The 14,538-nt window shown below is 45.5% G+C and overlaps 1 protein-coding gene across 2 annotated transcripts in view; it reads right to left on the bottom strand.

The window, feature by feature from the left end:
• The window catches only part of RPS6KA3 (ribosomal protein S6 kinase A3), a 540,094-nt gene that overhangs the window by 282,531 nt on the left and 243,025 nt on the right, over positions 1–14,538 (bottom strand). For both annotated transcript variants that reach the window (XM_069205007.1, XM_069205008.1), the window contains exons 12-14: positions 9,236–9,300; positions 9,028–9,130; positions 7,281–7,405 (exon numbers count right to left, since the gene is read on the bottom strand). In XM_069205007.1, the coding sequence (XP_069061108.1) occupies positions 7,281–7,405; positions 9,028–9,130; positions 9,236–9,300 (293 nt within the window). The remainder of the gene's footprint in view (positions 1–7,280; positions 7,406–9,027; positions 9,131–9,235; positions 9,301–14,538) is intronic.

Genomic DNA, 14,538 nt, shown 5'->3' with positions numbered 1-14,538 from the left:
CACAAGGCATTTTTGGCCGAGATGGTTTGCTCTGGCATTCAAAGAGTCTGCCAGATGTTCAACCACCAGGGATATGACCTGCTGTTCCAGCAACGTCGAGAGGCACACAGGGTCCACAATCCACCCCTCCCTGCTTGTTTCAGTCCCACATGGTGGTGGTGTTGTCAGTGAACAACTGCACCATCTTTCCCTAAATAGAGGGAAGAAAGGCTTTCAATGGCATTCGGATTGCATGGAGCTCCAACATGTTGATGGGGAGCCAAGCTTTTGCCAGAGATTCCTCTGATCTCCACCTCTCTCAGATGGCCGCCCCATCCCAGGAGCGACACATCTGTCACTACTACCATATCTGGTTGGGGAAGGGAGGGGAATTTGCCTCTGACCCAAATGAGGTTCGTTAACCACCACCAATGATCTTTTGTAGTTCCCTCTGAGATCCGGACCATGTCAGAGAGATTCCCCTGTTACTGTGTCCACTGGAACTTCAGGTCCAAATGTAGAGCCAGCATATGCCATCTGGCATGTGTCACAGGCAGGAGGCTTTGAGGCCCAGCAGCCTCAGAGTCATTCTAGCTGAAATCCAGGATAAAGGCTGAAACATCGGTATCATTGCCTGAATATCCTGGATTCGCGCCTTGGGAGGATAAGTGTGAAAGCGTACTGTATCCAGAATCCTTGAAGCGCTCAAGCACAGAGTTTGCCTGGTCTCCAAAAAGATGGGGGCATAAAAGAAGCCTGGACATCCCCCCCGAAAAGCCAGACGTCCACAGCCAGGCATGGCGCCCCATGGCCACTTTCATGGAAACCGCTTTGCCTAGCAAGTTGGTCGTGTCAAGTGTGAAATGAAATGTGTACTTTGCGGAGTCTCTCCCATCGGGAACAGCGGGAGAGAGTACACGCAGAGCCTCCTCCGGGACCTGTGGCAGCACTTGTGCAACCATATCCCACAGCATGCGAGAATAATGGTGCAAACTCCATGCAGTGTTCACTGGCCACAATGCTTGGAATGCAGTGCTGGCAGAAGAAGATTTCCTAAATGAATCCAGCCTTTTGGATTCCGTAGCCGGGAGAGCAGTAGGGAATGTGCCTTGAGGTACAGTCTTGGACCACCAAGCTCTCAGGGATGGGGTCGTGCATCAGGAAACTGAGGTCCCCAGTTGTGGGCGATGGTGGCGAGCAAATGTCCTGTAATCAGGAGCCCCTGTGCTGTATTTGGACAGGTACCCAGCAGGAAGTCAGTGAGGGCATCATTAAACAGGAGCAGGGATTCTGAGGTGGAAGCTTCTGGTTGCAGCATCTGTCAAAAAGATTAGTCTTGATGGCCACTAAGGGCATTTGAACTCCAGGACCTCAGCCTCCCTCCTCGCCACCATTGCATAACAAACTCCCTCCTCCTTAGCCACGGTAGGGGAGAAAGCATGCCAGTGTCTGGCAATGTCTAGTCAGCTGGCTTCATCAAAGTTTTCATGCCAGTCGATTTCACTTTCATAAGGCCAGTATTCTAAAGTATCCAGCGAACCCTCCCATTCTTCCCTGAGTCCTAGCCCAGAGAAATAGGACTCCTTATCTGAGCGAGGAGGCAAAGCTACTGCCCGAGTCGGGCGATGCCCATCCAGTTTCGTGTCAGAGTTGGAGAGAACAATGGGGATGGCGCTAGCACTGGGCGTCGGCTGGAAGTGTCAGCAGCAGGACTGGTGTCAGGGAAGGCTCCGGTGGAGCAACCGGCGCTTGCCCGGATCCAGGACTGGATTCCTGGGAGCCACTCTGCACCAGAGCCACCGGTGCGGAACCAGAAGAGGGCCCCTCTGATCTCATAGGGCCCAAAGGCGCTTCAGCAGGGTCAGACTGCCAAAACATGAGGCATATGGCCTCAGAATTCTTTTATTTGAGCAGGTATCGCTCCGGCTCCCGGAAATTTGGGGAGATATGGAGTCAGCCCAAGCAGAGGTTCACCAGAACAAGGACTAGAATGTTGACGCGCCCTTGTCACGACAGCCAACAGATGAGGACAAGACTAAGAGCACTTAGACTTCTTAATTTTCTTCTTATGCTTTGACTTACCAGATCATCCTGAAGACTTCGAATGGGACGACAACTATTTCAGACTCCGCAACCAGTCCCAGGACCTTCCTCTCGACCAAGACCTCAGTCGCCACGGAGTTGTGTTCAGGCTGCCATCAGCTATAGGAACTGCTCCCTCAAAGCCTTCCGACGCATGGCCCGGCACTCAGAGCACGACTTGGGTCATGGTCTCGCTCCAAAAACTACAAACACAGGAGGTTTGCATCCATTACGGTCATCGTCCAATGACAAGATCTGCAGGGCTTGAAACTGGTCTTCCTAGAAGACAGCCCTTGACACACCAGGAGAAAAGTCTCAAAAAAAGAGTTTAAAAAAAAGTCGAAAAAAAGACCACTCAAAAACAACTTAGGGGTAGGTCTCTTCAGAACAGCAATGGCTAGCGCGGAAATAAAAGAACTGATGTCAGCGTGGCTGGAGCAGAGTCGATCAACACCACCTACCTGCATGGAGGAGTACTGCTCAGGAAAATCTCCCAGATCCAGTCTGACGCCTGGGTAGAATTCAAAGGTAAAGAAGCTACAGCTAAAAGTCTCAGATTTCTTTTTTTGTTTAGTTGTAAGAAATGTTGCTAACACTGTGCAGTCGAAACCTAAAATTGAATCTGGCACACATGTAAAGCTCTCAGGCCTTCAAGCTATATCAAGCTACAAAAAATAAATTTAAAAAAACGATATTCATTCACCTCAGTGTCCAGTTTCTTTCAACGTGAGCAGCAAGCGCCTGCAAATATTGTCATTTTCCTGCAGTAGTAGCACAAGTTATCAGAGACAGCAGTTGTTTCATTTCTAAAATGGTGGCATGGTATCCCCTCACAATACAAGAATACAAAAGTGAAAATATTGGCTTTGTCAATGCTCGCATTCCTAATACTAGTGAGGCCACTGTGATTTTTCATAAAAACCATCCTAGACTCTAATGTTATTCCAGTATTGTGGTAATTAATGGAAATGTTCAGCATGGGCATGATCCCGTCCCTTGGGAGCCCTCAGCGTCTTGCAGTTCTGGAAATCTATAGCTAATTGGCATGACGTTCCTGGTTGGTGTTAAAAAGACCAGGTCATGACCCCCATCATGGTGGATAACTCCTAAGGGGACACGCGTTCAACTTAAAGCAAGCATGGCATTTTAATTTACCAGCATGTCAAAACACGCTTGCAGGAAAAACCTAGTAATTGCATTTTCACTGTAGGTTTTTAAACAGCAGCATGTTTTCACAACAAGGTTAACGTGTGGTGCCAAGGTTAACATGTGTGGCGCCAAAGCGTAATAAAGTGGCTATATAACAACGTGGCTTAGAGGGACATCATGATGCTTTGAAGTGAAGACACAAGCCCTAACTACGTGCAATTTTGCACAGCCATCAACTAATTTACATATGTGCTAAATTCAAACTGGGGAATTAAACTGTGGAGTGAAAAAATGATTATGCAAAAGATAGGTGTTTGTCGCGGCTGGAGCAGCTTCTGCTCTCACAATGCAGCAACACCTCCCGCTGGACCCTGACACACCCTCCCCAACCCCCCATTATTCAAACCGGGTTTCAGTCTCGGCAGAACAACATCCTGTAATTCTGGGCAAATAACTTAATCTCTCTGTGCCTAAAAATGATTGTGTCCGTGTGTAATGCAACCGGCTCATCATGAAAAGCGCGCTAGTACCTTCGGAGTGTGTGGACAAAAGTAAAAATGAAAAGCGACTCAGAAGCGCAAGGTTAGTGGAAGGATACTGGCCGCCAGCAAGTAGCCGCTGGCTGGAAACAGTACATAGTCCAAGCTCCAGGGTACAGCAGAGGAAACTTGAAGTGAAACTTAATGACATGACTGATCTACTGACCAGTGAGATGCCAGAAAATGAGTGTGAACGCGAAGCCTATGAATGGTAAGTAATGGGCGGGCTGGGATGTAAACCCCTTTTAAGATTTAATTTTTTGTTTAACTGCAAGAGATTTCACAAGTATGTCACAAGCAAATCCTATTTTTAAATAAATATAGACACCAAAAAGAAAACGATCCACCAGACTGCTCCGAAGACAGATTTGTCAAGGATTAATAACTCAAGGCAGTTCACTTTACTACAGTCAAGCACTGGCAAATTCAACGAATTTGACACTTGGTAACGTTTTCTGTAAGAAGCTGGGCTAGGTTTAATGTGGTTACGTGGAGTCACTTTAGGTGACCAACTCCAGTCAGGAGCCAATCAGGGGGGCCTACCAGGGCCTCAAGAACAGTTAGCTCAACAGGGAAAGCAATCCTCAGTCAGTTCCAGGCACTTATAACTGATGGAGGCTTTTCCAGTGGAAGTGATCCTGATGCAAGGGATAAAGGATGCTGTAGATGAGATGTGGTTGACTGGGATGTTTTTGCTGGGATTCCTCGGTCCACGAAGATGGTGACAAGGTCCTGGCTGCAGGGTCGATGACCCGCCAAGTGCTCTCCAGTCTTACCAAAGTCTAGCTGTGTGATTAGACTACTAGTTGCCCAGTGCTGCGGTCACAGGCCAATCCTTCCTGGGTCAATAATTAATCCTCTGAGGGTCCTGGCAACTCCCTGACAGCAACCCTTTGCTCAGTGAAGTAGAGTATAAATCTGTTTGTCGGGTCCTGGTGATGCACAGCAGTGGTGGCTTCCTGCAAGAGGGAGATAACACCTCAAGGGCCTGCAAACCCTTATTGTTCCCCCTACCTGAGACATTGGTATGACTCTCAAGGAGAACAGAAAGCTGTCTCGTGGAACAGGCTCCATGTGTGCCTGTGAAGGCACAGGAGTTTTAAAGGTGGCAGTTCTGTAAAAGCTGAACACTGCAACAAATTACATTAACTTTGAATTGAGACCCAAGTCGGTCTTGCTGTAACTAGTATTTTGATACATCAAAGTGTCAACTTTGGTTGCACTGTTCAGGAGTTAGCGCAGCTGTGGAGTCAGTAGAATGAGCCCGTTTGGAGAATGGCTGCGGTGTGGAGTCTTCTTGTGCTCAGGGATGTTAAGTTCATCCTCACAGTTAATCAAGGCCTTCAGGTTCATCAAGGTGCAGCTGTGCAACGCCCCGGAGTTGTGTGCAGACCCCTTGTATCAGAAACAGACTTTGTGATGGTCCATCACAGGAATCTGTTTGTGACAACCCCTGCACCGTTTACACCTAGTTGTATTTTTTTGGATGGGGAGCACTTTCCTTTGCACACAAAAATCAAAGGAGAATCTCCGAATCTGTGCTGGAACAAGTGGAAAGAAGGTAACCAACAGCACACACTGGTGACGCTTATTTGCAGCTGTTTGTTACTTCTTGAAGGTACTGCAATCAGTGGAAGCAGCATGTTGCCACTGGCGTGCAGGAGTACAGATTTTAAAGTTTTAAGATCCAGTCTGATACTTTGGGTATATTCACAAAGGGAGGCACCAGCGGTTAGAAGTATTCATCAGAGAAAGAACCTATCTCTATGTTGGCCAACGATTATATACAGGTGTTCCAATATGTTGTTAGTCACAGCTTGGCTAATGATCCATAACAGTGTTGTTCTATGTAGGCTTCTATACATTTTGCTAAGCACTTAACTCAAGTTAACACCCATCTTATAATTCCTTGCTTGATTGAAGGCCACAAAAAAAGAATTGCCTGGTCTGGCAAAGTAAAATCTCATTTATGCATTTCCAATGTATAAATCACAATGGCCTGAGCATACAGGGTGTGAGCAGATGTCTGAGCCCGCATCAAGAGAGATATTTTTTGTATCTATCTACATACCTATCTATCTAACAGACCAATATATTGAAACAAATACTAATGGAGATTTAGGGACAGAAAATACTTGCTATGGTTCTTTCATAGACTATGTTTGGAGTTCACCACAGAACCTGACCAATGTTAAATCTGAATTCCCTAGACATGGGCTTGTAAGAAAGTACATGAAGTTGGAAAACAATGTTGGCGATTTCCATGAATCTGCTGGAACCTCTTGAAACACCTCTTAATTTATTATCATTCTTACAAAATATAGACTAGGTGTTACATTTTCTACTATCCTTGGAAGGAGCTAACAGTTGTGCTCCATGTCCGATTTCACCAGTAGCTAGTGGGATCAAAGTGAAGGGCACCAGGTTAGGGCAGTCCCACAACAGGTAGCACTGGTTCTGCAGGTTTGGAAATCCTATTCCTTGTCCTGTGCCTTGGTCTTAAAATAGGTACATTGAAATATAAGCAATGCCTACATTCATGACACAATCACCTTCACTGGAGTCTCACGTGAAATCTTTCACCGATTGGAAAGTCATCATTCACCAACACCCATACAATCTGGTGGCTACAGCAAAGTACAACTTATTGTCTAGACCATGGCCTAGAAACTCCCCATCAGGCATTCTCTGGCGTGGAGAAGAAAGGAAAAGAGTTAGACACTGTATGGCTTAGCCACTAACTGATAGACCCAAGAAGAGTCCCTGTCACCCTCTTCCTCTATCTCCTGGTTACACCATGAAATAAAGTTATTCCATGCTGAGAAAACCTTATAACAGAGCCCCACACCAAATATATGATGCTGCGGCTGTCTTTGTGAAAATTCTTCTGAAAAACTACAAACATCTATAGAGTGCAGAGCTCCATCTGAGAACTCCTGAAGGCACAATGGGTGACATTAAATCTTAAAATGACACCTAGGAAAGACATATGCCTATCAACCCCATTTTGGCACACAAGCTGTATTGACTAATATTTAAAAGTAGGTCTTTAACAGTGCGAATGGCAAATACACTGAGAAATCCAAGCGGGATTATGAAGACTATTGCAATGCATGTGACTAGTATGATACAATGCTAAACATGTTAGACCACCCCCATTCAAACAGTCAGTACTTATCAGTGTACTACATTCATGTAGACACTTGTCAACCAAGCCGTTTTTCAAATGTTGAAGATGTGTGTCTATTGAATTCTGGAATCATTCTATGGCATCCACTTCACCCAGTCCTGCAAATAACATCTACTGAATCACAAAGCAAGAGTTGCCAGAGAATATCTCCAAAACAAAGGAGACCGGCTGGCTGAGGTGCATCACTCGGGACCAATTATTGCATGAAGCCTACCAAGAAAAGAAAGTCACTGACAATCAAAACAACATGTAATCTTATCACCATAAACACAATCTGTCAGGGGCAAACTGCTGCTTTCGAAGCTTTGCAAGACCAATAATGCCACATTACAATACCTCACCTGAACAATGGAGTGCACTCCAGCTGACTGCAACGTTTGATTGTCATCCTCTGAAGAAATGGCTACAAAACTAAATCCTCGGAATAGTTGATGTGCATTTGCACTAGCAGGAATGCCAGGAGAGTCTGGAAAAAAGTCAAGCGATCACAAATTATATACAGCTTATAAAGTGCTCCCTCTCCTTATGTCTTATTATCCTTCTGTTTTAGTATTCTGTAAAGCACACACATCAATTCTGCAATACATTTTTCAATTTTGAAAAATCAATTACATCACCTTTCATGTTTTATTCAATGTCCTTCCTGGGTACATGTGTGTGAAATTTGCCACTTCTATGCTCACTGAAATATCAATGCCAAAGCTACATTTAATGACAAAGGCGCAGGCATAGCCCAAACACACACCACTGCTAATCCCTCCAAGCTTCCTCTGCATTCTCGTTCCTTTAACTAGGGCACTGATGGGAATCCAACAAAATACTCTACATAATATCTGCCCAGTCACATGCACATTGCCAATATGTGGGAAATTAAAGCAATAAATTAAAACTAAGGATGACCACAGACACCAGCACGTGCAAAATAAAATCATCCATTTGTACAGGAAATTACATCACTGATTTCCTGCTCACCACCTGTTGTGCCCCGCCACCCTGCCACGATCTACTTAATGACGCTGGGGCGTGGACACTAAGTGGCACATCAAAAGCAAACCGTCTGTGCCCGTCCATGCATGGACCGCATTCAGCACCAGGTACACCAGTTCTCCCCCCTAGACACTGCTACTGTATTAAGCTCCTCTGTACTCTAGGCCGCTACTCTGCTGCCCCACAGCACTACAGAAGCCAAGAAGACAGTTCACATGCACTTTCTGCAAGTTCTTATGTACTCTTCCATACATCTACCACTCTTGCATCAGCAGCACCCAGAACCTCATTCACATAAACCAGCCACCCTCACAGAGATAAATCACCAACCATACAACAAGCCAAACTCACAAGCATGCTCCTCACTCACGTGTTCACCAAACACCACAGAGATATGGGGCCCACTGCACTACTGCAGTTCGGACTTGTTCTTCCTTGTAGAAACATGGCTAAACCCATATACTGCACGAGATAGAGCTACACTATTCCAGGTGGCTAGAAGATTGCGAGGCAAGCCATCAGCACAAGCCCCAAGATGTAGTCTTCATATTCAAAAATACCATCAGCTGAACCACCTTCACAGGCACCCCTATCAGCTATATCTGAACCTGGACATATACTGTTGGTAGCAGTGCTACCCAAGGCTTTCAATTATTTAACCACTTATCTGCATAGTGCTGTTCTTCACAATGGCATCAGCTGCATTCAGTAAATGAAGGACGAAAATGACAGAAGCTTGATGGACTGGAAGAGGCAGAGCCACTGAAAAAGCTATTAGCCATTGGTAGCTAAGCTTTGTACCTCCACTTATGCTGCCCAATAAGAACACATACTATAATAATGACTGAATGCAATGAAAAACAACAATATGTGCTAAGTTGCACTGGCGATGATAGCATTAGTGTAGTTCATTATGTTTGAGTTCTCATAAGAAAAGCATTTTTTCCCCACATATGCTAGCCACTATTTCTGCACCTATATGTTTGGTTTAGTACAGCAAATAGTTACTGCCCCACAAAGGTGAGCAACAGTTCACCACATAGTGCATCTCTAAGTAAAACAAAAAAAGTAAATTTTACAAGTGGATTGCTGCTTTCTTACCTTTGGGGGTTTTTGCAGTGAACTCTGGATCAAAATAAAAAGTGTCCTCGGGTCCACCAGTTGCAGGTTTAAAGGGTGGTTGAATTTCTCTTCTGTATAATTTCTAGAAAATGCACATTAATAACATTTAAATAACAATTCATTTTGTTTTAACAAAGTAAACATTAATCACAATTACTCTTTAAAAAAAAAAATAGGAGCTTCTTACATTCCAATCTATCGTGGAGAAAAACGAATGCCGCTTAATTTCTTCCACTCCATCTGGCCCAGCACCTGTTAAAATGGGGAAAAAACAAATCACTATACATTCACATACACATTGCTTTGATGTCTTCCACTTTGACAAGGCAGCTGCAAAGTTCAAGGGTCTATGAAAATTTCTACAGCTTATCAGCAAATATTAAGGAATTCAGGAGGTTTCGTAGTTGTTTTAGGAGGTCTTCACAATTATTCAAAACGCATAATTGTTCTATGAAATAATAAAAAAAATGAATTTATATTATTTAACTAAATGCCATACCAACAGATGGCACTACATACCCTGACTATTTAGCTGGTTCTCAAGCCAGGCAAGCAGAAAAGCTGTTGTCACCCAACATACATCCCAAAACAACGTGGTCAAAATACTTAGTACACAAAGTATCCTAGGTGTTACTTTGTCCATACTCACAGAAACAGGTTAGTTAGGTGCCAACCTTGCCATCTGTAGGTTTGATGCTGTACAACAGGGGCATTGATAATCATGGTTTTGACTTTCTACATAACTTACAGCGATCAAGGACAAATTAACCACTTTGATGTTCAAACATCTTTAACAACATGGGAAAGGAGACATAGCCCAGTCTCAAATCTTCAGGTTCATAATAAATATTTTTAATTTCAGATAAGAGTCCTTCACAGGTAATGTCTGTAATGGTCTTGACACATTGGGGTAAAGAAGCAGAGCCGTGCAAGGCCTACTCAGAGGCGAAAGTGTGAGCTAGTGACCCCCAGAAAAGCAAATCTCAAATCGTTGTCCAATCAGTGCCTTTTCTTTTGAAAAGGAAAGGTGCAGGAAACTGGGTTATTAGTTGATGGGGTTGTAAGCCCTCCACGTAATAAAGCCACAATGTGCTTTAATGTCCAGTTCTGGATACAACATTGCGGGTACTATATAGGCGCCACTGAGGTGTGCTGATGTCAGTTTCTTTTCACGACTTTCCTCGGCAGAAGCCCAGAGCCTTGAAGAACACGGACTACTGGTGTCTCATAACTAAGGCTCTGAAAGGGGAGTCCCTGCTCCTAGAAATGAAATCAGTTTGCAGAGCAGAAAGGATGGGTGGGGTGGTAAGGAATCTGCAGCTAGAGATAATCTCTACCAGAGGTGTTGCAGAAGGTAAGTAAGCCTGTGACCAGGATTGGGGGCCAATGCCTGCTAGTCTCCATGCTGGGTGAGGGCACACCACCTAGGGTAACTAAGGTCACCTACTCCGGAGTACCATCACCTGCCTGTTTGCCAAGACCAGTGCGCCCTGTGAGGAAGAGGATAGCACTGAAGGGAGCAAGGTCCAGTAGTGAGGACTACCTGTGCGAGGTGTGAGGATTTAGCTGTGCAAAGTTCGAGCCATTGCCCATGTGTAGGATTTTGCTTGATACCCCCATAAGCCAAGGGAGTGCCACCATAAACAGCCATGTGGTGAATGCTATGTGAGTCGTGCTACACCCATACCATTGCGCTGTAGTGACCCCGTATGCATGCGGGTGCCACTGGTATAGCATCATTTCAAGCAGTACCAACCCTACTGATTGTCTGCGCCGGGGCGCTGAGGCTTGAAGACCCTGCGTCCGTATCACAACGGTTTGCTGTAACCCCATATGCCAGAAGGGGCTGCCAGTACCAATGTTGTCAAAGGATCTGAGACTGCATCTACGACATGCAGTTGGATCTGTGCTAGGAGGGAATTACTCCCAACTCACCACAAAGGACTGCCAGAGAGGCAGAGGACAACAATGCATACTCACTGGCTCCAGTTGGGAACTGAAGAAAGGATTCCCCACTCATGTTGGATAAAGCTCTGACATCTGAGAAACGCCCGGCAGCGCCACTCCAGAGACCGAATGCAATGCCAGGAGCTGACATATGGGCCACAAGCAGCCTGACCTCTCTGAACTGAGAGCTCACAGGTGCCCAGTTGAAGGCGTCTGCTGCACTATTCAACTCTTCTGTGCTGTAAGAACGGATAAGACAAGAACTGGGCCAGTTGGGCCTCGGGGGAACTCTCTGCTAACAGTGCTGCAGCACCACCACGGACACTTTTTACTAACTTCCTAAGGTGTCAAAACGGAGTACTCTTTCATATGGCCTAATAATTTGCATTCCAGCCTAGTAGTTTGCATTCTCTGATGCAACCGCCAGTGAAGGAGGAATAACCCTGAACCCGTTAAACAAATGAGTGTAGGAAAGGGATTTGCTTAACAACCACCAGAGCCCCGTTCTCAAGGGGACTGTGCAGTTGCACTTGAATGTCACGCTTCTTTGCCTAAGTAGAGTTACAAATAACAATCTACATCCACCCAAGGAGCCTTGACTTCTTGACCATAACTACCACTGCAAGTCAAGTGCTGACCTGGTACTTGGCACAGTTGAGCAGGATCCATAGAAGGTCAGGCCGAGGAAATCAGAAGCAAAAGGCCTTAATCATCACGGTTGGACCCAGTAACCCCCAAATGCCCCAAGGCCCTGTGAAAGGGGTTCTGCTAATGACACTACACAAAGATCTATTTTAGGAAACCGGAGATAATATTTTTAGAAGAAATTAGCTTTTAAACGAAGCACCAACTGTGGACGTCTGTTTGTGCTAGACAGGGTCAGTGTCAAACGTTAAGGCCATTCGCGATGGAGCGCAGTCCGATACAGGGATCAGGTTTGACCCAGTCAAATCTTTATCTTCGGATGTAGTCTTTTTTTGAAGATTTTCCTCGTCTATGGTAAGGCCAGCCTGAGGGAACAGAGGGCCTTGACGGTGAAGGCTTGCTCCTCGGCATTGGTTTCTAGAAGTCAAGCTGCTCCCAGTTGGGTAAACCGGCAAGATGAACCTGACCGGTGATGCACCTTTGGCGGGTCAGTTTACAGGCTGGTACCAATATTCTCTAGGTTCTCCCAAAGATGGACCTCATGGACCCAACTTAGCAGCCTGGAGTCCCTCTCCCAGGATGCACCAGCAGAATCCAGGCCAAAACCAGCAGAAGCTAGTTAACTGGAGATTCCTTTTATTTAGGCTCAGGGTATCGTAATGTGGCCATGAAGCAGTGTAGGAGAATAGTCAACTCGTTTTTGGAACCCAAAGGCCGCTGCAGACCCAGGCAGCTCCCTGTGCGCAGCAGTCTTCTTTTGCTGCAACACAGGAGCTGGTAACTCTTGTGGCGCACCACAGGAGATAAGGTACACGGGGTCAGGAACAGTTCAGAGAGGGAGCCCCACAGACAATCCCCCCCCAGGTAAAATACTTTATGGATATAGACAATCAGCTATGCACTTTGTTCTGTGTGCAGTCCTCCCAGGGGACCAGGGACCAAGGACCAAGCTGTATTTTGGGTCTCCAGAAGCAATCTGTCTGTTGTTGGCCTCACTTTGCTCCCAGTGGCAAGCTGTACCACCACTGACAGGTTCCTGACCTCCTAAGGGGGGTCTTTTGTTGTGTGAGCTTGGTTTTATGGTTCCCTGCATACACCTGTCCTCTTCCTGGGCATCTTGTGCTCTCTTCTCCTGATTGTGTTTTTTCATTGGAGCAGGCCCTCTGCAGCCAAAAAGTAGAACACCTTCCATGCCTTCCCAGAGATGTCAGTATTAACCATTATGATGGGAGGTCACACAGCTGCAGGATCAGTTCACAGACGTCTCAGGAGACCCACAGATGGTCCCCCAGCAGGGTCATTCACCTAACTATTACTCAGAGGGGATAAAAGGGTCAGCACCACTAGCCCTTGAAAGACCCAACCTAATCCTGGGGGGTCAGAGAGCATCAAAGTCACTTAGTCCAACCTTGCAGTGGTATCAGGTGGCTTCTCCATCCAGCTCAGCATCATTTCACCACTGTTGCTCCTAGGTCAAGTGGCTTCTTATCTGTTGCTCCCATGTGCAGGTGTTTTTAAGTGGGGGTGGTAAGTTCTAAAAGCAAGTCGCCAGTGGGCCAAACTTAGAGTGCCACATGATCACTCCAACCGTGCCCCAACTGTCCTTCCCAGTATTATGAAGCATTCCAATACAGCAACTTAAAGTTGTCTATGGAAATAAAGCTTTCCTGAGAGATTCTTCTAGCTGACAGCTGCCTAATCCCTTCCCTCCAAAGCTCTTTAAAGGAGGGCCCCTCCTGTGTTGGGCTCCAGAGAGCAGGCCATCCTGCTTAGTTTTTGTGGACTTAGGCAATCCCAGCTCAGGTGCGATAAACTAATTAACAGATTGCCTCACACCCCATTCCTTTCCCATGAACTGGGTCAAGCATTGCTAATGACTCCTTTGTGTGGGGAAGCCTTTGATTCTCCTGATGGACATCCGAGAAATTTACTTGACCCGTGGGGGAGGGGAGGGGGGAGGGGTGAGAGGGTTCCTGAACATGACAATTATTTAAGTATAATCAGGAGTGTAGATAAGATGTAAGAGATTGTGGACCTACACTCTGGTGCATGTGTACTCTGGGATTAATACCTTAATGCACCCTATACGCCCAAGTTTCGCAATACTGTACTTTAGCAAAAATGTTGCCTGTAGTGTGGAACACAGGTTAAGCACCACAGACCTTTGCTAAGCCCTGCACACCTACACTATGAATGCCCACTCACAATATAAGAACAACTCCAGAGCAGTATCCATTCTTGAAGGATCCCTTCTGCGAAAGGCTACCTGCGAGCAGATAATGGGCTGCACAAAGCGGTAGCCTCACACTTGTGCCCAAGTGTAAATACGACAGAGGCCGATACCTTGGCTGAGCAGCAGCAGCCTTATCTTGAAAGGTGGATACTGGAGTTTAGCACCCTCGGTCCATTTATGGTCAACTTACGGGGAGCTACGCTTAGGTAGTTAGGCTCTCTAAAAGTAAAGTTCAAAAATGAAAAGCCCAGGGAGAATCAATTGGCGGTACCCATTCGGCAACAATTAGTACTATGACCAAGAACAATAGAGTTTATTCATAAATTATCTTGTTCTGAGAAAAGAAATGAAACACATAGAAGAGATACATATTCAGAGTAAATTTTTACAGGAAGTTTAGGAACTTAGTAGTTTAAAATATGAATAAAATTAAATTCTTAGCTGAAGGGCCCATACTTGGGTGAAAAATGAGACTGCTAAGATGATGTGCGCATTGAATAGGGGTGTCAGCGGTCTTGCTTAAACTTTAAAACAAAGAGTAAATCATTAAATCAGTGGAGAGGTCCATGTTCACCAATAATATATGAATTACATTTCACAACATCATTCTCCAAAAGTGTCAGTCTCAGAGGAAATTTGATAACTATTTATTCAAACAATCTCCT

Source organism: Pleurodeles waltl, chromosome 8, assembly GCF_031143425.1.
Source record: "Pleurodeles waltl isolate 20211129_DDA chromosome 8, aPleWal1.hap1.20221129, whole genome shotgun sequence".
In the NCBI taxonomy this organism is placed as follows: domain Eukaryota; kingdom Metazoa; phylum Chordata; class Amphibia; order Caudata; family Salamandridae; genus Pleurodeles; species Pleurodeles waltl.
This window is presented reverse-complemented; position numbering and strand designations above follow the sequence as displayed.